The sequence below is a fragment of the Mercenaria mercenaria genome, unplaced genomic scaffold (assembly GCF_021730395.1).
Source record: "Mercenaria mercenaria strain notata unplaced genomic scaffold, MADL_Memer_1 contig_1839, whole genome shotgun sequence".
In the NCBI taxonomy this organism is placed as follows: domain Eukaryota; kingdom Metazoa; phylum Mollusca; class Bivalvia; order Venerida; family Veneridae; genus Mercenaria; species Mercenaria mercenaria.
In genome coordinates this window covers 50,630-75,713 of record NW_026459848.1, presented here as the reverse complement: position 1 = coordinate 75,713, position 25,084 = coordinate 50,630, and the positions used below count along the sequence as shown (strand labels likewise).

At 33.8% G+C, this 25,084-nt stretch overlaps 3 protein-coding genes across 3 annotated transcripts; 1 reads left to right on the top strand and 2 right to left on the bottom strand.

The window, feature by feature from the left end:
* Positions 1-371: 371 nt before the first annotated feature.
* LOC123561905 (uncharacterized) lies at positions 372-1,869 on the top strand (the record flags this gene model as incomplete). The annotated part of the gene is made up of 2 exons (XM_053532881.1): positions 372-559; positions 1,585-1,869. Coding segments are annotated over 2 exons (473 nt in total), but the record flags the coding sequence as incomplete, so codon positions are not given.
* A 13,030-nt stretch (positions 1,870-14,899) lies between these two features.
* On the bottom strand, positions 14,900-18,658 carry LOC128551926 (uncharacterized). The gene is made up of 3 exons (XM_053532880.1): positions 18,641-18,658; positions 16,868-17,043; positions 14,900-16,583 (listed from the first exon to the last, which is right to left on the bottom strand). The coding sequence occupies exons 1-3, from the start codon at positions 18,656-18,658 to the stop codon at positions 15,992-15,994; spliced, it is 786 nt and encodes a 261-aa protein (XP_053388855.1). The 3' UTR covers positions 14,900-15,991.
* Positions 18,659-18,848: 190 nt separating this feature from the next.
* Positions 18,849-22,981, bottom strand: LOC128551925 (uncharacterized). Its single transcript, XM_053532878.1, has 3 exons — positions 22,762-22,981; positions 21,543-21,818; positions 18,849-18,951 (listed from the first exon to the last, which is right to left on the bottom strand). The coding sequence occupies exons 1-3, from the start codon at positions 22,828-22,830 to the stop codon at positions 18,922-18,924; spliced, it is 375 nt and encodes a 124-aa protein (XP_053388853.1). The 5' UTR covers positions 22,831-22,981; the 3' UTR covers positions 18,849-18,921.
* Between the last annotated feature and the right edge of the window lie 2,103 nt (positions 22,982-25,084).

Sequence of the window (25,084 nt, the reverse complement as noted above, 5' to 3'; positions counted from 1 at the left end):
AAGAAAATAGTCTGTTGAAATTAAGTGGGTGGGGTAAGATGTATTTTTATTATTTCACATCATTTAATTGTTTTTATACTTCAATACTGTTATTACATTGGCAACATATATTCAATGATGGAAAACCAACGATAATAAGATGAAGTTTTGATTTGTAACATAAATAAATAATGAATTACGCAAAGTTATATTTTCAAACTTGGCTGCCATTTTGATGACGTCATAGATCGGTCCATTCGCGGAACTCGGACTGGCTACATGTCTTTTTCTGACCTTCAGACATGGTCTTACAGTTTGGTACATGTCGCCATTAATATTTTTTCCGATCGTACGGGATCCCTGTTCTGAATACACTATAAATTTAATTACAGGTATCTGTAAATGTGGTACAAATTTTGGAGCAACAGATTGTTCTCTAGACATAAAGAAACCACCACGCCTTGTTGATATTCTAGACGAAGGACTGTGTGACAAACACAAAAGAGACTGTTCAAATATTTATGTATATGGAGAGTTATTCTTTGGCACAAACGTGACTTGTCGTCTTCAGAAATTTACTGTAAGTATCTCGGAATGCATTTATAAGACATAAATACGTTACAAGTGATATTAAAACCTGCTATTCTACACATTGTTCGAATACTGTAGTATTATTTCATAGCTTCCAGGGTGTAAAGTGACACTAAACATGCTGTGTAACATGTACGAAATTAAGAAACAAAGTAACATATAAATATCTTTTTTTATATTATTGCTTGTGTTATTATTCAAATGCACCTGATCCAAAAGTCATTTCTAATATTTCATTTACCAAACATGGAAAACGCAACACTACATATATGTAAAATAAATTCATTTTTTGATAAACGGGTTATTGAAGTTTTTGTTTCTGTTTGTAGAAGAATGTATTGTACATATCATTTTACTTCTTTAGCTGCCTTAGAAATTTCTCTGTCTTATCTTTCCCAGATCACAATCGGCTTTCTGTTAAGAAATACTTTAAACTACATAGAATCCAGATTGTAGTGTAATTCAATAGATTCGATTGATTTTGTTTGATATGCCCGTAGTACTGTATCCTTTGAGTATATGTACATGTTCTCTAGGTTAAAATAAAGTATCTAAAATATTTCAAAAGTTTCAAAATACTCTGACAATATTTAGATACTGATTTTACAGTCATATGGCTTTCGTCAACTAATAAGTCTGAATAGAAAAAAATAGGAACACTTGATTTGCTGTTCCATGTTCTTCCAAGGAGTTTATCAAAATTACCTGGAACACATCAATTATAGACTGATGTAAGCATAAGAAATCATCATCATTATCATCATCACCATCATTATTATATGTACTTTTAGCACAGCGGTTATTTGCTGGCGAGATTTTAAACTGAATCATGTCCCATTTTCTAATTCAAATGGTTTATATGACAAATGCGGTGTATACTAAACTGCAGGTTGTTTTTGAAAATTACTACAGTGTGTCAAATGTTTGATTGAATTGCTCACTAATGTTTAATTCACATCACTCTTTAAGTTCTATTCAAAAGTGAAAAAAATCCGTCAGCTTACTTCCTTTCAGATCGGTGTTGACGAAGGGAGTAAACGTATCGAAGAATCTATTAGAATTATTCCTGGAAGAGCCGAAACACTTACTTCGGCAAGTTGTCCAATATCTAATCTCCGTAGACGGCGATCGGTTTCAGAGACCACACCTGCAGATTTTGTACAAGGATTCCAAGTGACTGTCAGTAATGATGCTGTGAACTTTGCCAATGAAATATTGAATGCTTACGTCTATGACTCTTCTTGTCAAGCATACGATAACTCTTCATCAGTGGGAATGATATTTAGTCTAAGGGTATGAACAACAGTACTAATTCTTGTATTTGTCAATACTATTAAATTTGTAAGATCATTTGGAGGTACAGAATGCAGCCAAGCAAAATGATCGAAGACTTGGTTTAATTTATTCTGTAATTAAGTGGTAATTATGTGTGCAATGCGCCGCAAAGATCCTTAGCACCATCACAGTCATTTGTTTGCCTTATATTTTATCCTTTACTGTAAGTATACACACTTTATTGAATTAATCACGTTAGGAATGGCATGTCTAGAAAGAAGGCCTATAGACTGAGTTATTATCTCGATGGTATTCAATTGTTAATATTCGCAAACACTGCGACTCACAAATAAAACAAGACGTTATTATAAATCTGTGTTATAAATATTGAAGACTATAACCAATTGAATTTTGCATATTTTCACGAATAAAGAAAGCTGTTGACTATTAACTCTAGTGGAAAGGTTAGGTGACGGGTAAGATATCCAAGACGCGACACAGTGTTAAAAACAGATATAAAGCAAAAGCATTTATAAATTAAAAGAGTTCCTAGAACAAATGATTTTCGTTTAAATTCTTCATAAATGTTTATTTTAAGGCCGGATACTGTTATTTTGAGGGAGAATGTGTAAGCAACGGTACGTTAGCAATGCAACAAGCAGTTAAATGAGACACACAAGTCTCAACATTTTCATGGACACCGGTAGCAACCTCAACTCCAAATGCCAATATCAGTAAGTCAGTGTGCATTTATAAGTATTGGCTTACTTTCTTGGAAAGCTGAGATGTACGGCAAATGACTTAAAGACGACCATTTAAATAGTATGTACTTCTTGGATAGTCGTCAATGAAGTTAAACCGATAAAATGATATTTTTGAAACAGTTGCTATAGCCAAGCAGAAGAAGGAAATCATGGGTTGATCGATCTTATAGAAACACTCCTGACTGTCAGTCTAGAGATCCGATGCTGGACCTCTGGTTCAAGCACTGGATAGTTCGAATATATATTTGGGTGTCACCCACCCCACTACCAAGCCAGTACAAGTTTCAACCACGAAAGCGGCTTCCTGTGTATCTGGGCTCTACAATAAGCACCACTTATATCTACAAACTTCAAAAAACTGTAATTTCTGTCCCCCTGATATTGCAGGTATCTATTCTTGAATTTGAACTCGATATTGATAAACTAAAATCAAGACAGTATTTAAAAGCAGTACTCAGGATTATGCAATTGTTGCTAATGTATTGTTTTTGTTCTAATGTTTTGGGGATTAATCCATTTAAAATTCCAGGTCACAGGGGCCACCCATCCGTCAAACTTTATTTTCGATCAATAACTGGAGAACCATTTGTCCTAGAACATTCAAACATTATAGGATAATAGGACTTACATAGGAGATGATCTCTAACGCTTTGTGGTTACTAGATCAATATTCAAGGTCACAGGGGCCTGAACATGGTCAACAGTTTTTGATCAATAACTTGAGAAGCACTTAACCCAGACTGATGAAACTTCATAGGTTGATTGGACATTTTGAGTAAATGGTCCTTATTAATTTTTCGGTCATTTAATGGAAGATCAAAGTCACAGGAACCAGATTACTGAATACGGTTTCAGATCAATAACTTGAGACCCATTTAACCAGAACCTTCAAACTTCGTAGGATGATAGGAATTACAGCGTAAATGACCCTCGTTGTTTTGGGGGTCACTTAAGCAGAGGTCATGGCCACAGAGGGCTGAACATGGAAAACACTTTCCCATCAATTTTTTGAGATCCACTTGGCCCAGAATGTTGAAACTTCATAATGATGATTGGACATAAACCATATTGATTTTGGGGTCGCTCAATAAAAGGTCGAGGTCACACGGGCCAGACGATGGCAAAATGTTTCCAATTCGTAACTTGAGAACCACTAGAACAAGAATATTGAAACTTCGTAGGATGATTGGACATGCCGAGTAGATTATCTCATTATAGCCAACCATCGGTGTCTCTTTGACTTTCACTCGTGTCCCCTATTGACTTGCTTATTACTACTATAAATTGGGGGAGACATGCGCTTTTTACAAAAGCATCTTCTAGTTTTTGTTTTTATCAAACTGATATATATATACAAAATCAAAAACGTTTATATTAAAACCTACATATTAGCTAGCTATTCCTCTTATAACGCTTAAGGCTTGAAATTTTGACTGTGACAGACATTTTGGTAATTTAAAAAAATAAATAATAGATAAGCAGAGGTAGTTCGCCAAAATACATACTTTAGAATAATTGTGCAATGAGCACAGTGCATTTTTTTAGCAAGTGTAAAGCCTGAAATGATATTACCATAGCTGGCATTTGTTAGACATTCATAACATGTACTTTTCTTAATGCCCGTCCCAGTTTGAAATATTATTTTCAGTTGGATTTGAAACTGACCATTACCAGAAATTTATACTTTGCGAAACTTTTATGAGTCTGCATCCTTGTGAAGAACACGAAAGATGTGTATTGGAGAACGATACTCCCACTTGCAGGTAAGTTAAAATAATAATAATAATAACGCCTTTTGACTTGTGGTCCTGCAACAGATCGCATTGCGACTGGATTTTCTTTGAAAACGATATTTTTTTTTCATTTTTCAGGTTAATACAGAGTTTGCGATTCATTTCGTCATGTGTTATTCCGTAACTATAATAAAAGTTTGCCTTTTCTTCGATAAATTTTCAAATTGTTCCTAAGTCTACATTGAAGACTATACAAAATTTAAACTGTACAATAACTTTTTGAATTTCAAAGGCTCCATTGTGTGAACATGATGAATTTAATCAACTCTGAGGCATTGCAGATAAAAATTGAAGTTTTCCACACACGCATATCTATACAAATATTTGTACTGAAACCTCTGCTGTTTCGTTCATTTTACATATATTTGTTATGACGCAGTTCTGCTTTGAACATTTACAGTATATTTCTTTATTAACATATACAAATAAAAGAAGTTCGACCTACTTTATTAGTACATTCCATTTGTTAATTATACTATATTATCATAGAGATTGTATTTCTTGCAGGAAATTAGCAGAAAACGCAAAGGCTACAGAAGGTACTGTTATACATTCTACTGCTTTATATTTGTTACAGAAAAGTGAAGTTTGAAAACAAATGAGATAGCGCCAAACTTTCAAAAATGAAAATATAAATCTTCTCACATTAAATTCAACATGATGATAACTTTGCTTTAATTAGATATAAAATAAAAGCTTACGGAAACATTTAGATGTTAGGCTCGTTTTCACGCTCGACAATTTTCATTTAATTTCATATTCCCTTTAGGTAACTCGGCATTCTCTAGATTTAAAGTAGCCAAACGCACAAATAACTTCCGTACGAACCGGAAATGCCTAATTCAGATTCTTTCACCACCTCAAGTGTTAATACATTTGATTCCATGCAGAGAAATGAAGTCATTACATGTACATTTGTATTATTAAAGGTACAGTAATTATGATGACTGCAAATTATATTTTTAGGAAACACAAACCTGATAATTATCATATCGTCGACAGTGAGTAGTGTTTTGGTAGTTATTATTTTTGCTATTCTCGTCGTGATCTGTTATAATAGGAAGAAACTCAAGATCCGTTTAGAACATTACAAACAAACAAACCAGCAAATTGAATATCACGATGCGAATGACAAAGAAATGGTCCAAATATCTCGAGTTGCAAAGTATTATGCTAACGGCAGAGGACAAAAAAAGGCAATGGACAACGCAACTTTCCAACATGACGACAAGAAAACGGCAATGGAAGACACGACACTGGATTCTAGGTACTATGAGATAATATATATCTCGAATAGAACAATTATAACCATTTAAATAAATCTTACAACTGAGAGTTGACAGCGACGTCCCGCCGAGTTCTACCGCTTAGGAATGTTTCGTTTTGAGGGAACTGCATTCTCTTAACGTTGCAGTTCATCTTGTGTTTTTATGTATATATATCCCTTCTGCTAATAATATACGAGTTCAGTTCATTGTTCGTAATAATTCATATATGAAAGTACTGCTTTTCATTCGAATCTTCTTTCTCTATGTATTATTGCTTCTATTTCAGATTGCCGTCTGCGAATGAGGCGGCTTCATATCGTGACTACAATGACGGATATATCCATTACTTTGGGAAGAAGTAATCGTGAAATGACGAAAATAAGAGAAACTTGAGAAATTTGACTCTTTTATTATGTTTCATAGTATTTGTTTCACTTTTTGAATTTTGTTTATGTTTTCTATTTAGATTATCTTTCTTTTTAAATGTGATCAGTGTAAACTTTCTCCATTGAACGAATATTAGATTTATGTGATAATTATATGTGAGTGGATAATGTTTTTGCACTGATATATCTGTTTAGTTTATACTAGTTTGTTTTAGCTCGATTGTGATGAAAGCTGCAAGCTTATTGTAACCATTCTCGAGTCCGCTTCCTGGAAAAACCAGTACTGGTGTCATATGAGAATATGAGAAGTCATGGTCGTGACCCCAGTGGGGCTCGAACCCACGACTCCTGGATTGTGCGGCCGACACCTTATCAACTAGGCAACTGCTCCCCTTTTGCAATATATCTGTTTGACGAGTATTATAACTACTGTTTTTGAAAAGTAGATGATATCCAAATAATAATATACACATTAAGTTATAAAAGTCTAATGCAGCACTGTCTCTTTTTTCAGCAAATTCATTTTATGATTTTAGTTGATTAAAGGTAGATTATATCTATAATCTTTACTTTTTCAGACAGTAAGATTTTCATTTTATAACTTCCGATGCTACGAAACGACACTTGAACCCGAAATAATATGAATCATTATCGGAAATTCTTTCTAGAATGTACATCGTGATGTCGGCTCAGTGAGCTCGTAAAACTAGTACATTAGGTAAAAAGCATTGAAATGACATGAAATGAAAAGATTTTTTTGTTGTTTACATGGAAGATTGAAAAATCGTTCACTCGTGAACAACCATCCCCACTTGGCTGCGCCACTGTTGTAAATATCACATCTCAATAAAAGAAAGTTCGGTCTTAAACGCAAACACTTATCGATATGACTGAATATAATGTTTTGAATTTTGACACATTGTTGCGTTATAAATAACCTACTGAAAATTTGAAGAAAATCGAAATGTAATAATATTATTTATGTATAAAGAATTTTGTCACATTGTTGCGTTATGAATATCATAATCAAAACTTAAAGAAAATCGAAATACAATATTACAATTTATGTATTCATGATATAAGTTATAGGTTTAATCAACACTGACATGTTTGACAACCTTGCAGGGTTATTTCATGTGTTGTCGAAAAAAATCGCATGTTATATAAATAACAGTTTTCAATTAAAATGGTATGTTTAATTAAAATCGATTTTTTGTCTTTGTCAATAGCAGTACATCAAAATAGGTACATATCAGCCTGGACAACAAAAATCGGAATCCTCCATAATTGTGAAAATGATTGCATTTCTCAAATACTTCTTTAAAAACTGCCAGACATTTAAGGCATAACAAAATGTTTGTTTCCGGTATCCCGACCTACCCTAAATTTTTGGCCCGACCCTCAATGTTTTTATGGCATTGTAGAATTATTTTTTAAAAAATTGCAAAACTGCACATTTTATGCTTTAAACATGGTCAGCGATATTAGAAATCAACTTTCTGATGCTCTAAATGCATAACCACATTATTTCTATTTATTTTGACACGAAAATAATTAACTTTATGAAAAAAAAATCAAAATAAAATACCGACCTACCTACACTAATGTTTTAGCATGTTTCCGGAAACAAACAGTGTTGTTTTACGCCTTAGGAAAAATGAATTTAGTATGACAGATTTAGGAGATTTTATGTCAGCCTGTGACTCACAAGATTTACATAATAGACAGAAAACAAATCGCACGAGACTTCGTTTGGAAAAGAAATGATGGATGAGGAAGTCTAATTTCAACACAATAGAAATGCACATTTTCTGTTTCATCCATCTATTCTAGCATACCAGACAGGACAGGACAGGACGTGCTAGGTCACGTGCCTAAATTTATGGATGAATGCTACTGCATCAAAATAGTTCTTAAAAGAAAAGCATTCCTTCATTTCTTTTATTTTAAAGAAAACGTTATGCAAGAAGAAGAACCTCTTACTGGTAGAAGGTACGTACTGGTGGAAATATATGGATCTCGGATAACTGTTTTGTGGTAACTCGCTGAGCCTTGTTACAACCGAAACTGTTACCCTCGAGTCAGATATTTCCATCCGTACCTTCAACCAGTGAAAGATTCTTATAATCCGTAACAGTTTTTCTTTTCTTGAACTGCGGCGTCATATTGCAAGATCGAGATTCTATCTACATGACTATAATGCACTTTTGCCGTTTTATAAAACGGGCAAAAAACACATTTCTTTTACATGGAAATGTTTATTTCAACATGTTCACTAAGACATAAATGTACGCTTATCAAAATCGTTTACTGAAAAGAGTTAAAATTATAATTCTAATATGCTTGCCTCTATTAAAACACTCTTACGCTAGAATGACGTCACGTTAACCTGTGGTGATGTCAAAGTTTTGTGTTGCTACCAAGAAAGAGCGTTTCTATATTTTATCTATCTTTTTAGATTAAGGGCATATTAGAATCGGAATAATTTATAGCAAAAGAGTGTTTTGACACTATTTAATATACACTCGGGCGGTAATACGTCGTACAAATAATTTCACTTGGGCTGCGCCCTCGTGCAATTATTACGCCCGACGTATAACCGCCCATCGTGCATAAATAGTGTTAAAGCACTCTTTTGCAATAATGTATTTCTGAATTTAGATATTTTGTAAATTTTAAAAGTTCCTTTTACCACAGTAGTAATTATTTTGGTTGATGTATAGTATCCGATGTTTTGTCTTCTAAGCAGAAATCTTGAAACGGAACAGGCGGACCAAACAGTGTAATAAATAGTTTCTATTTTTAACAGACATTTAAGGTCTTCGTGTGATTACCATCTAATTTACAGCGGTTCAGAGCTTTACTTTGGGCTGCCACACTGTCAGCAATAACAAATGCCATAGAGACCCGATATGTCAGTCAAACTGTCTGAGTAAGCGTGTGATCTCACGTTTAGAATAGACATCGTAGTGCAATGGAAATTGCGTTTAACCTCTAAGAATACACATACAAAGGACATGGAGTTTATGCTAAAAATCCATTTTGATAATATTTTCTCAGCTCAAATGGCTTGTTTGTATTTTATGGTTTCTGTTTACTCAGAAAGCCCAAACATCGCAATGTCAATTATACCAGAAATAACGATCTAGGTTTGTCGTGGAATGTCTACACAAATATCTTGGAAATACCGCAACAATAATAACTTGTGAAAATGGACTTATGAATACAGAGCCAGCGTCTATGAGTATGAATGTGTTAAAGTATTAACATTAACTGTATACTTAAGAACTATGTGCACACACTTGTTAGCAAATTCAAATATAAAGGATGGAAGTATGGGTATGTTACGTAATAGTTTTTGAAAATGTATATACTGTTTTTTCATCAGCGTACATGAATCTTAATTAAAGACCATCAACCAAGAACGTGATGCAGTATGTGCTTATTTAACCCAACACTTCCGAGTACGAACTTGGAATTAATTTGTCAGAATTTGTCATGAAAGGCAGACTCAACAGAATTGATTCATAAACTGCAACGTAGTTTTACAAACCAATTTTAGTGTAAACGTAAATGTTAAGGAGGCGTAAATGATTGAAAACAGGTACAAGATACAAATTACTTTGCATGAGGTGTATGTGAGGGAGAAAGCTGGACCCCTAAGTCTGTATCATCAATTTTTCGAACGCCTGAGGAACGTTTCCATCATTTATTTTAAATACTCGTTGATTTTGTTGTCCTAAATATCAAAAACTTTGCATATTTAGATAAGGTGCATACATGACTATGCGTTTCGATTTGACGTTCAACAGAGCGTTGGCCTTGTTACGGGATAAACTGTGGATATAGAAATGAAATTCAAATCGAGTCTGCTAATACTCTTTGCTTCTAAAGGATCTTTTCTATAGATTTTATTAAGATATTTAGTAATTGCATCATCTGGTTACCTTATCTATTTAATCATCTCCTGTTTTCGCCGGCAAGTCATTGCCATTCATCTGTTGTACCGGTTCGTCGTCTTGGGCAGTAAAATTGTTTTTATGTCTATAATTTATCTTTAGGACTTATAAGTCATGTATTTATATTATCTATTAGAGACATAATACATATTGTTACACCTACCTTTCCCGTAAGGAGGTTTCCGCTGATTTCTATTTTAATATCAGACGATACCTTTATACATAATTTTCAAGTTTTCAAAATAACTCGATTAGTTTTTAAAATATCGTCAAAACAATTTTGATAAGGTATTTTTCAGTCATTTTTTCCAAAGAAATCTTTTTAAAATCCATTCTAGTTTATTTGTGAATGGATAGTTTTTATGGTCTCATTTCTTGCGAATTTTAGCGCCAATTCTCGGAAAATTCAGTTATTACGGACTAAGTGGACCGAAAAGTAATATTTCTCTTCAGGCTCAAGGTAAAAAAGGTCGAAACATTGTTTAGAGATGTTACCTACCTAAGAACAACTAAGGGGAACAACTCTGAATTGACCAACAAACTGAATAAAATATGTAAAAAGATCCGTTGGAAGCATAGAATGCATCCAAGCAGAATAATAGCAGACTAGGTTTGACTGAGTCTGTTCATGAGAGTAAATGAAAAATGCAACACCTCTCACGCCAGCGAGCACCGGCTTAAGCGGAACTCTATTACACATTATATTGAATGGACTCCATGATCCAAAAGAACAAGAAAAATAACAACACTGAATCCAAGTACGGAGAGACACAGCCGCCACACCGCACTTAAAGATTGCTGTTGTGATAGTTAGTAAAACCATAAAACAGAGGTCAAAAGTGAAGGAAAATTTAACAGACCTTTTCCCCAAAACTGCTCAGGCAGACAAAATATGACCTACATTTGTTTAAAACACTTTGTATTTGATATACCACATGCACACCTTTCTCATACACTGACAATTATATTTTAAGTTGTTCTGAGGACCAGCTAGAAAATTTAATAATACATAAAACTAAAACAAAATAATGTGTAAATTCCTTTCAAGAAATTTTACGACATTAAGAAATGGCACATCAACATTTAAGTTTTGGCTGTTTAGTTAACGTTATTTTTTGTTCTCAATGACGGTAGCTAGCCTAAGGTTTACATGAAATACGTAAAATTTATATCCAACAATGAGAAATTACCAAAGAATTAAATTGATATCACAACATAAGTAAACTGTTGTTATATTTATCTTTTGAATTAATCAGTTTAATAGTGTTTCTTGTGCTTTACTCATTTTGAAGCATTTTTCTGCAATTTACGGGTAATTATGTACATGAATGTACTCGTAATAAGCAATTCGACATTTTCCGGACGTAACGATTCCTTGTCACGATCATTGCTTTACGTAAACACCGCAAAATGCTGAATAGGCAAATGGAGCATATGTAATTTGACGATTTTCGTAACAGGTACTTATAAATTTAAATTCGTCTTTAAAAACTAATCGAGTTAGTTTGGTGTGAAGTGCCAGCTAAGTGCACCAATTTACTAAATACATTTATGCTTTCCCTCCTCTTCATGTAGTAATAGAAATATTTGATATTTAGAAAGTTACATTTTAAACATATCTAAAGCAAAATGGACAACTATTGACAGTTTTTCACTGATTTTGAAATTGCCCTAATTATAGTCTATATCAAAACTCTAAACAACTAATTAAATTCACTAAAGTATAGTGTAAGCTTCATCACTGGTATAATAACGGTATCGTATGTTATTTAATGTAAAACGTGACTGATATACAAAAATGAAAATATAGAATCTATGCTCAAAATACACCTTCTCTACATGACCTTTTATATTAATACCATACTTGCAGAATTCTTTTAAACACTGGAGTGCGCTATATACTTAAAAGTAATAACTATTTTGGATCGTGTAAGTAATAAATGGTTTCCACCGACATTTCAGTTGAAAGGATTCATTTTACCTTACAATGTAATAGCGTCGATTATTGATGGAAATAAGAACCTCTTTTGTACACATATTTTTACAATTATAGAAAAATCGTATTAACTTCTAGAGATAAAATTCCTTTTCCACTCGGTAAAATGTTTATACGTTTAGGACATGCATCTATTATATTAAGAAAAATTATCTCGTGCGCACGACATCTTATCTCGAGTGAGTGAGTGAGTTAGATTTTACGGCGAATCGACACAAAAAGGCCATAAATCGCCGAAAACAAGCGGTTTGAAAACGTAAATTGTAAAGCTTCTCTAAAAAACAATTATGTAAAAATGTATAAACATATAAGATGTAAAGTAAATTGTAAAGCACGTCTAAACACATTTATGCAAAAACGTATATAAAGGTTTAAAATATTAGTGACAAACAACAATATTGCAAAATGTGTAAAGAAAAATATATGATTTCAGATTTTGTGATAAATGCCTATCTGCTTTAAAAAGGACAAGATATTGCTGACTGAAATGTTTTCAAACAACTCTTTCAAAGATTGCACGTCATAGTATGTACTGCGCTGTGGAACGAAGTCCACACTGTCGACTAAAATATGTTTAATAGTAAGCGGTGTCTGATATGGTACACATTCAGGTTATTCTTCTTTGTTCAGAAGATAAGAATGAGTCAAACGGGTATGACCTATTCGACAACGAGAAAGAACAATTTCCTCCCTGCGAACAGATCTGTTCCCTTGGTGCCATTCACCTAAAGTAGGTTAAACATCATGAAGTTTATTGAACGAAGCATTGTTCCATGACGATTGCCATTTAGATAAAATGTATTTCTTGAAATTTGGCCTAAAATCAGTATATGGTAATTTCATATTAGATTGTGATAATAAAAGGGATTTCTTTGCTGCAGAATCAGCATCCTTGTTTCCATCAATACCAACATGACTAGGAATCCAACAGAATATGATAGAATTTTTGAAAGATAATGCATGAACCCTGAGAAGAATATTTTGAATGAAAGGATTTTCCATGTTGTGGTTGTGAATTGACTGTAAAACAGAAAGCGAAATATAATAAACTTTTCTTCACTATATTTTGATTTAAAATTTAGGGCCAAATCAATAGCTTTTGCCTCAGCTGAAAATATTGTTGCGTTATTTGGTAAACGTAATTTTGACTGATGAAGGTGGCTGATGGCATCTCGAGGGCTCGACATCTTATCTATATATATTAAGGCCCTTAATTTCTGTGTAGTCAGATAGTAAAAATATACGACTGCCGCCGTTTTTGCTTGTTTAGTTTATACTTATAACCGTTTCACGGGATTGCAGGGTAGTAATTTAAAAACACAAACTGATAAAAAAAAAACAGCAGCAAAGATTCAGTGATGACGCAAAGGAATAAATTTAAGTCCTTGACAAAATAAAGATTTAGTATGTAGGCCCCGTCCATATATCATAGAATTTCCCCGTTTACCCTTAATTCATGCATGCAATTTTATAACTTTCCTGACAATGTGCAAATTGATACTATCAATCTAACTGCGATTTGTTGCTTTTCTAACATGCAGTAAGCATCATTAATTATGTTCGTTTAATTTTGAAGATAGGATGACTATTTATGCGCACTGCTCTCCTAAATAATGTGATACACTTGTACTTGTGGGAAGTTTAAATAACATCTTTATAGGCGGGACCCTAATTATCTACTTTTCAGTATATTTTTACTGATGACCTAAATACACACAAACGATCCTAATATATATAGATAAGGTGTCGTGCTCTAGAGATAAGATGTCGAGCACACGGGATAAGATGTCGAGCGCTCGAGATAAGATGCCGAGCTCTCTAGATAAGATGTCGTGCGCAAGAGATAAGATGTCGAGCGCTCGGGATAAGATGTCGAGCTCTCGATATAAGATGTCGTGCGCTTGAGATAAGATGTAATACGCACGAGATAATGTAATCTTAAAAAAATAAATGCATATCCTAAACATAACATAGTATATGCAGATGCAAAAATATGGCATTTTTAAAAAACAAAATTTACACGAATTCTATTTTTTTTTATTTATTTATTTATTTATGTTTTTTTTTTTTTTTGATGACTTCATTTTCTCTGTGTTATTTGTAAATTTCTTGTACTATGATACATGTATTTATACTAATCTTGAAATTACACGTTTCTTTAATGAACCCCTATACAAATGTGTTTCCTTAAATTTATAATGCTTTAAAACACCTTTGGAGAAGTTAACAATACTTGTACGTGTTGATTAAACCATTTTTTTTTTTGGGGGGGGGGGGGGGGGGGGGGGGGGGGGGTAAAATGCTTTCCAGACTAAAGCTTTAGCGGAAATTGGAAAGTGATATTGTACGTAGACCGAACCGAATTTCGTCGTTCTGTGAAGACGCACTTTTCATTACCCTGGGTGGGTTTTTTAAACTTAGCAAAACCTAAGTAACATTAAACAAGAGAAATATCTTTAAAAACGATATCGCCATTGTTGGGGAATTTATGTATTGAAAATATTGAATTATGGTATAGATAAAAAAACTGTCGTTGTTAACATAAGAATTACATAACTTCTTGACAAAATTACGACACTTTAAAAACAGTTCCTGCAATACTGCACTTCTGACACTTATCGGTAGATATACCAGCAAATAGATGGCAAATTGTGATTCAGAGTCATATCAAACACTTGCATTCATTATTATTAGTTCAATCAAGCGGTGGAAATTAATTCGCAAGTACATTATAGCGTCTTGGGAAATAATCTAGCTCACCACGACGGTAAACTACATTATACATAAATAGTTACAAAAAGATGGGGTTCTAAGTTTTGTGTACTAAAAACCAAGCATTATTCATATCAATTGGCATAACTTTTAGACCTTCGTTACGTGTATATTTATGTAATGAATGGTATGATATCTCTTTGATAAAGATGTAACACTGCAGAATAGGCAGGATTTGAAACAGGGGTTATGTATCTCACAACTGATAACATAAAACATATCATATAAAAGAAGACACATTTTATCCGTCTATTGCATCAAATGTGTCAGGCATAGTTATTCTCATTAAAGACATTCGTTAAATTGCAAATACATTTACACTTGTATAGTGTTCTCCTTTTATAGACGCTTGTGATATATAGGTAAAATTAAAACCCTTAAACTTTGTATCATATAAAGTTTGAATAACTGTCGCGTCAAATCGTTACACTAAGAAAACGGATCTGTAACGGAGAGTTATAAAGCTCACGGGATTGCTTATTTTTCATCATCAGACTGTAACGTTTTAACTGTTCATATAATAGCCCCAAAACAAAACACGACATTCAATCAATATATATGCCTAACACAAACTTTTGCTTCCACAGTCAAAGAAAGTAGATAAAACTGCTGATTCAAATCTTATGAATTGTTTGGAATTCACGACATTTTGTATCGTAAATGTTACTCTATACATAGTGACAGCTACTTGTCTTACACGGCAAATATGTAGCATATCTTATACCTATAGTTTTTAGAGAGCTATATGGTATGACTTGATAAGATGATTTGTGTTTGTTGCAACTTTGTCTTATTTTGAAACTGCACTTCCATTAGTGTTTAAGATTCAATGTGCTGCAAGTTGTGCTATACCATGCGATGCAACAGACGTATTAAAATACTGTAATATGTTTCCATGATTATCTGAAACGAAATTATAATATAAAACAAATTATATAAATATACTACATAAACCAAACGAAACGCCAAAGAAAAACAGGCATGGCTAAATGGTGTGTCATAAACCAGCAGAATGACATCTCTGTATACAAGAAAGAGTAGAGGAGACAATATGTTTGCCGTTCATAAAAGGTTCAAACGTTCAAAATCTGATCCACAAACATAGAAATGGTCTTTCAAAATTAATTCTTGTGAAGATTTTTTATATACAATTTCACACTCTCTATAATCAATTATCAATGCATTTAGGTCAGCCAACATTGGCACTATTAATATTGTTTGTATAATTGTGGATCTGGTCTTTCATATCCCTCTAGGATATCCTCTTCTATCTTGCTTACTACAAACATGTTTCTAGGAGGTTCCTTGTTCCCCTCGTGATTTCCTTCCATACGTATGAGATAATTCTCTTGAATACCACCCAGTTTAAAGTAGTCGTTTTCCTTTTGCGTCTCGTTACTAAATCTTGTATCAGACTGCTTTCCATTGATATAAGTGTGTCGATGTCGGTAATCGTTATGAATTTTATCATATACCCCTTGCTTTTGATTTGTAGAACGAAGTTTCTCATAAGGATCTCGATAACTGTCATAAGGTATTTCGGGTAGCACTGGTCCATCCCTTCTGCTATTATTCTTTCCTGCGTTTAACTTTGCGTACTGGGTCTTTTCTTTCTTCGATATGTCTAAATGTAAATAATCGTCGGTAATACCAATAGTCTGTTTCGCTGTTTTCCCGAAAGGTGCATTGTTGCTTAGATCGATCGGGTTGATATAGGCATACGTCTCTTCGTCAAAATCTGCATCGTGTTTGTAATTATCTTTCAGCTCGTCCTTCTGTTTCTTTTTGTCCTCGGTCTGCCTAAAGTAATATTTGTATTGATCAATATTTTTTTTATTCCATTACTATTTATCCGTGAGTTTTTCTCATTTGACCTCAGGTATTTCTAATTCTGTATCTAAAAAGACAGTCATTACTTTTATTTTTAAATATATGTTTGAAACGTCTACAGCTCAGTACGAGGTAATTTACATAATCTTTTTAATTCTTTTTGTTCTTTCCTTTTTAGTTACTGCAAAAAAAACCCGGGTAACTTTGCCTTTACAAACTCGATTATTTAACAAAGTTATGAAACTGTTGTGCACCTTCGTTTTCGCTTCCGTATGCAGACCACAAGACTGACAATTCTGCAGATTGTACAAATACACACAACAGCAACGATCACTGGAGTCTGCCAATTTGATTTGGAGTTGACAATATACGTTACAAGAACAGATGTTGTTGTTGTTATTGATGTCTGTGTTGACGTACGTAGGCAATGCTGAGTTAAAAAAAAGATTGAAGGCAATTAGACATTTTTATTTTGTGCTCTTCAGTGAAATACTGAAATTTATCAGTAAAATAAAATTGATATTTTCACTGTTTGAAACAGTGAAAATACCATTTTTATTTTTCACTAGTTCGGAACTACACTTGAATGCAAAAGAATATAAACAAGAAACGCGGCAATGCCACGAAACCAGGTTTTCAACACTTTTCATAAGAATAAACAAGAGTGCCAGAATGTCACAATATACGCCCGTCACAGCAAATTTCTTTACTCTAGCACCTGTATTTGCAGATGTAATTTTAATTTTGTGGTTGTTTAGTAATCATTGTAATTCTTTTGTTTTTCTAAGTCCACAAAAAAACTCCTTACCAGGTAGAGATACCTTAAAATATACCTAAAATTAGAAAGTAACAACTATGTTGTACCACAGAAAAGTGGTCTTGGTTTTTCCCTACGGTCAATTATAAAAAAAAAGTTACAATATAAGTTATTTATAGTAACAACTAAGGGAAATTAATCTTTAAAAAAAAAAAAAAAAAAAAAAAAAAAAAATACAATTTTTTTTTTTAAGTCCACACAGAAATCCTTACCAGGTAGAGATTGGTCAAAATACACCTCAAAATTTGATGTAACATGCATGTTGTACTACAGAAAAGTGGTCTCGATTTTTCCCTACGTCTAGTAATGAAAAAGTTACAATATAAGCTATTTATAGTAACAACAAAGGGAAGTAATTCTAAAGAAGGGAACTGCGCAAGACACTTCGTCTCATGATGGTGTATAATTGTGCCAAGTTACATCAAAATCCCTCTATGCATGAAGAAGATATGCTCCGGACAAAGTTTTCATTCTTGTATCCTTTGACCTCTAAGTGTGACCTTGACCTTAGACCTAGGGACCTGGTTCTTGCGCATGACACTCCGTCTCATGATGGTGAACAGTTGTGCCAACTTTCATCAAAATCCCTCTATGCATGTAGAAGATATGCTAACCCTAACCCTAACCTAACCCTAACCCTAATTTTAGTAACAATGACCTTGACCTTGATCCCTGAAACCCAAAAATCAATCCCAAGCTACAACTTTATATAAGTTTTCTATACACCAAGTTTCATCAAAATAGCTCATTCCTTAGTTTAGTTATTGACCGGAAACCCTTTTTCTATTTTAAGTAACAGTGACCTTGACCTTGACCCCAGAAACCCCAAAATCAATCCCTGCCTTTGTCTTGATATAAGCTACATACATACCAAGTTTTTTTCAAATATCTTTACCGAAACAAAAGTTATTGACCGGAAACACCAGTTTGACGCCGCCGCCGCCGCCACCGCCACCGCCGCCGCCGCCCGCCCGCCCGACCGACATCTACCCCAATCTAATAACTCAGGTTTTCGTTGAAAACCTGGTTAATAATGACGTCATGCTGCGCTGCACGTAACATTGCGCGGACAAAATGTGTTTTATATTTGTCTAATACCATTAAAAATACATAAAATAAATAGAAATGTGTTTGTTTCAGTGTAAGATCTGTGTCACACGTGAACATATTGCACTATATGTTCACTCCGTGAAATATATTTCGATCTTACACTAAAACAAACAAACATCCTCTATTTATTCGTATTTGAAATATAAACAGAGTTTTGAAAGCACAGTTCACAAACATTTAAATTAAAAAATGAAATATACTATTTGCCTAATATTTCCATTGTTGTTATAAGTAAGTGCAATTGCATATGTAATAATTTTAAACGTTAAACAATATCCTTTTAATGCATATAATGATGGATTAAATACCTGACCAACTATAACGCGAAATTTCCGGTAGACAGTACATATCTGACGATGGCTTTTGTTTTCGATTAGGTATTCAAAGTCCATCAATAAAGCAATATCCTTCCTGAAAAAGAAGAATTCAAGATTGATAAAATCTGTAAGAAGATCCTTTGGAAGCAAAATAATAGCAGACACGATTTGATTGAGTTTTTTTTTTCATGAGATACTATATGTGCGTTGATTAATAAAAGTAACGTAATACATGCAAATATATATATAATAAAGCGTATATAATAAAAATCTACACTTGCATGTATAACATTTTCTTGGGTGTAAATAGTAACATGCTTATAACTGTGTTTTGATATACCCTGAAATGCCGAAAATAAGCTGGTTTTGAAAATAAGCTTGTCTCGAAAATAAGCCACCATTTTACTACGGGCAAAAAGGGCTCATGAAAAAGCCCCACTCAAAAATTAGGCAATCCACTTTTTTATATCAGAAATAGTATCAATGACCTTGTTAGGAAACCATATATGATAGCAAAAGTTACAATAGCAGATTTATTTCCACATGTATTAGCAATAAATCACACTTTGGAATAAAAACCACTTAAAACAATGTGAGCTGTGCTGATTTTTAAAATCTCAGGACAAATGAAAATTTTAAAGCAATAAAATTCCTGTTTCAAACACTTCTTGTCATGGCAGTTTTACTAATTAACATAACCGGTCTTTGAGAGATGACAATGCGGTATTTATCACGTAGTGTGTAAGTTTTTCATACCCGTTGGGCATAGGTGTATTTGTTTGTTTGGCCAGACAAAACTTTTTAAATGGAAATTATATGTTAGCATCGGATTATTTTCATTTAGAATTTGTAACAAAACAGTTATGGCAGAAGTATAAGTGTGTACTGACGTCGATGTTTCTACTAAAAAGCAAAATATATAACATCCGTATCAGCAGTAGTTTGATACTCGAAAATACGCCGGTTTTTAAACCGTTACCGGAAATATGTACTTAAAAGTTCGCCGGACTCAAAAATAAGCCAGTCTCAATAATGTGTCACTAAATCCTTACAAAAATTTAAAATAAGCTACGGCTTATTTTCGGGATTCCAGGTTATTAAGAAAGTTGACAAACACGTTGGTTTCACGAACATTATTCGTGACAAATTTCTAAAAATCTCTAACTGATCCTTCTGAAGCATTTTACTTAATATGACTTACAATGCTTTAATCATCACAACGATATTATGTTGACGTCATCTCGATGTGATATCTAGCGCCTTACATGAATCAAGAGATATCATTTTTAAAATGTTTAAAGCGAAATGTCACATGGCATAACTGGCTTAATTAAATTTACACACACAAACAAAGGAGCTTGACGACCCACAAGTTGACGCCATGCATGCGGCAATAAATCTTACCTAATTTTTACAATAAAAATATATCAGAATCGAAGGAATTTATAGCAAAACCATGTTTGAATACATTTATACACTCGGGCGGTTATACGTCGTTCGAAATGCGCTCTCGTGAAATTATTACGCCCGACGTTTAACCGTCCATTGTGTATAAATCGTGTTAAACACAGTTTTAGCTATAAATTAATTCTTAAGTAACTGCGTTTGATGTTTTCCAAGTAGAAAATAATAAATGATGGTTAAAGATTGTCGCATATTTCGAATTATGTGTGATGTCTTTGTTATAAATGATTAGTTTAGATATGAGGAAATATAATAAACAAGAGCTCGCCAAGCGGGGCAATATACGCCCGAAAGGTTACATCAGAAGATGGGAGCAAAATTTAAAAAACTTGACTGTTGAAGCCCAAAGGACAGGAACAACAAAGGGAAGAAATTCGAAAAAAGATCTAAGTCCGCAAAAAATATTCTAAGTCCACAAAAACATCCTTACCAGGTACAAGTATGTCAAAATTAACCTAAAATTGGAGGTACCATTCATATTGTACCACAGAAAAGTGGTCTCGGTTTTTCCCTACGGCCAATAATAAAAAAAATCAAAATAAGCTATTTATAGTAACATAAAAGGGAAGTAATTCAAAAATATTTTATTGTAAGTGAACACAAAAGGGATCTGCCAAATAAAAACAAGAGCACCGCAATGCAGAGCAATATACACAAAGCAAAGTCATATATGAACTTTGACCCCTTAGTGTGACCTTGACCTTAAGGCGAGTCATCAGAAACATGCGCTCTACATGTCGATTCGGTGTGGTGAACTTTTGTGCCAAGTTTCTTTCAAATCCTTCAAGCAGTTCAAGAGTTACAGAGCTGACACGAAACAAACTGATATGACCTTTGACCTAGGTGTGACCTTGACCTTGAAGCGAGTTATCCAAAACATGCACTCTGCAAGTCGTCTGGGTGTGGTGAACTTTAGTGCTAAGTTTCGTTGAAATCCTTCAAGCAGTTCAAGAGTTACAGAGCGGACAAGAAACAAACTGATATGACCTTTGACCCCTAAGTGTGACCTTGACCTGGAAGCGAGACATCCAAAACATGAGCTCTGCACATTGTCTCGGTGTGGTGAACATTTGTGTCAAGTTTCTTTGAAATCCTTCAATGGGTTCAAGAGTTACAGAGCGGACGTGAAATTGCTAACGGACGGACGGACGGACACCGGGGGTATAATATAATACGTCCCTTCGAGCGCATGAAAAAGATGTACTACTGTATATGTGTTACCTTTATGTTGACTGTTAGCATCCCGCTACTGCTGTTTGACAAAGTTTGACATTCTGAATTGTAAACACACATATCTAGTGGTTTCCCATGATGTATGCCATCATTGCTCACTGAAACCCTGTAGCAAGACATCAACTTTACTTCTTGGGTGTCAGGAAGAGACCGTTTTCTTCTGATAGGTGACACTAGAGAACAAATAACCTCAATTAGCGACTGTGCTTGCCCTCGTATGACGTATGCATCCATATTTAGTCGACCTTCCTTATTGCCATGAATCTACAAAATAGAAAAAAAAAACATATTTTGTGAAAATGTGTTGTAATAAAAATGAAAAAGAAAATATGTGATCAGTCCTATTTAACAATAGAATGGTAATGTGTATAACATGTTAACTCTGATCTGATTAGTGGAATAACATGATTTAATGTAATAGTACAAACACTATTGTTAAATAAAACTTAGGGTGCACTTTATCAAACCCCGTTGTAGATCGGCAACACAACGTCGCAAAATTTACTACGATTCACGATTCGACTGCGACAGTGCCATAACCGTAATAGGTCTTCTAAATCGTGCCGATGTGCTTGATTGTACTTTATCTTGATTACGTCGCAAGAGACGTAGTTGTTTTGATGTAATTACATCTATGCATGTATAAAATGGGATTAAATTGTTTTAATTGCAAGTTGAATATAATGCGTCACAAGAAAGTGTTTCGTAACGTTTGTAAGATTAATTACATAAATAAACACGGTTAAATGTTTTGCGTATTATTCCACAGTCACTCTTACATTGAAAAAAATACTCATAATAAAGTAAACTGTATTAATCAAGTTGGTTGACCCGGGCGTGGCGTTGTTCTCCGTGACGATTTGATAAAAGACATTGTATCTGAAATCATTCATTCGCCATCTCTGATGATTCATGTGGAGAAGTTGGCAGTTACTTGCGGAGAACAGGTTTCAACTGGTACAGAATCCAGGAACACTGGTTAGGTTAACTGCCCGCCATTACATGACTGAAATACTGTTGAAAAACGGTGTTAAACCCAACACAAAACAATACAAACAAATTTCAGTTGGTTGAATGCTCAGTGGAATAAAAGCTTTTTTTATCTCGCTGAAATTTCACTTTGATAATATATTGACTCACAATAATTAAATAGATCAAATGATACAAGTGTGTTGCCGTATTATCCAATTTAGTAGAACCTACATACCTCAAACGTGGTAATGTGACAGGTCACAGTTTCGCTTGCAAAAAATCCTCCGTAGATAAACACATGCATGCATTTTGCTTCTTTCTCATCGCAGGTACTTTCGTGAAGTAAACTTGAAGTAGATGGCGGCTTTTTGAAATCAATAGAGCAAACATCACCGCCAAATCCAGCATAACATTCACATGTGCCTAAATAATGTACATGTTATAAACAAATATATTGTGAACATACATGTAAAAATAGAGTAAGTCTGTATGTGTATATCATTTGTATATTAATCATGTGTAGGAAAAACGTATTTGTTTTAAATGTTATTATAATTAATAATAATTTTGTTATATTATATTTATTAATTATAATTTTATATCATTAATAGGGACACACCGCTATATTTATATTTAGAATTTTGCGCCATCTGTAAAAGCGACGATATTTATGTTTGCTATGGGAACTGAGAAATATCTTGTTGTGATAATTTCATTTATTTTGTTTAATTTGGTATTTTCATTTGTGGGAACATCTGAGTTTTAGTTTTTTACAAAAATGGAATTCTGAGGTCAAAAAAGAAAAAGTGGAAAATCAACCCAACACGACACAAACCATAAAAATGTAGCAGATCCGGTTTGATTGAGTTTGTTCGTGGTCGGCTTTTGAAATGCTAACTACAGTCCACGCCCGCCCTCAAGCCCCAGGTTGAGCAGAACTCAACATTTGCACATGTTATAATTACTAAAATATAATTTAGAGACATCCTCAGGTGTATTCTTACGGCGGTGAACTTTCAATGATACACAGAGTGCAATTCCATGAAAAGCGGCGCATACTCCCTAATTAAAATGATGATTGCGTACTATACGAGAAAACAATGGGCATAATTAAACAAACTGGATTTACGAGAGAAGATCTCAGATTTTTGAACCTTTATTCATGTTGAATGATTAGTTTTCTAAGCGATGTTTATTAAAACTAGTTCTCCCTATATTTACTTTGATTTACTGGCTAAACATTTGCAAATTCTTCTGATAAATATGACCTTTATCCAAGACGGAATGTATATAAAAATACATCTGGATAGAAAGTGTGAAGTTAGGACATTATCTCTTAGATAAAAGTAAGTAAATCAGCTCAAAAACGTAATCCCTCGCGAAGCATACTGTCGATGTATGCATTTCTTGTTTCGTCTGTATACGGAAGGTAGCACAGAAAGGAAATACGTAATATCAAAAATGTACAACGACTAAGGATACATATATAAGCCGACGACATACAAAATATTGCTTGAAAACATTTAACGGTAACAATGTATCTAGCAAAATGCCAATTATATTTGCTGCATCTTAAAAGGCTTTAACAGATATCGAATGAATTTAGTGAGGTTGAATTTGTTAATATTAAGCAGGTGACCGATATTGTTGTTAGCTAAAAGAAATGAAATTATATAATTTGCTACTAACAATTTGGTAGTTGTATAAACTCTTTTCTGCTACTAACTTGAAAGTATTGACGCATACCAGCAGAGGTCTGCTATGGTTCATCTCGGGATAATGACGAATCTCTAATTATTGAGACTACCGATCCGGTTTGTGCCAGTTTTATTGCAAATATATTGAATGTTTATTTCAAGTCAAGAAATATTACGGACGTAGACAGACACAGGCGCTGTCACATATTACGTCTCGTATATTTTACAAAAAAAAAAAATGAATAATTATTTTGCTAATATATTTATATTCTGTTATCAAATAAGGATATGATTAGTCTTTTACTTGACTTTACAGAATGTACCGTTTTCGCATGTGCCATGATCTGAACATTCGTTTGGACAGGAAATTACTTCTATCGCGTCTACTATCTCAAATATATCTAGATTTGAATCTTTGACTTCAGCGGTTGGATGTGGTGTTGTGACATGGCCAATGCGTTGACCACTAGGTATCGTTGTTGTGGAAATCGTTTCCCTTGGGCGTTCTAAATCTTCTCGGACTGTTTTGTTTCTGTGTATTTCAGATATACACGAGTCTTGCATAGAGTGTCGTGATAGCCTGTGCCACTCCGTTGTCTGAGTTATCTGAAATAACATAAATGAGACAGTTAAAATAATTAGTAACTTACATGTCTTGAACAAAACACACAAAAAACGGATAGTGAACACAATGTCATCGTTAACATGTAAAGCTGATTATGTATGTATATGTGATCAAATGAGAAATAAGCAATACAAAAAGCCTTGTTAAGGTAGTTATGCACGTTTGAAAAACCGGAAGTAATGGTGTAACGTCATTTATCCGGAAAACCTAGAATAAAGTCTGGATTCGGAAATGAA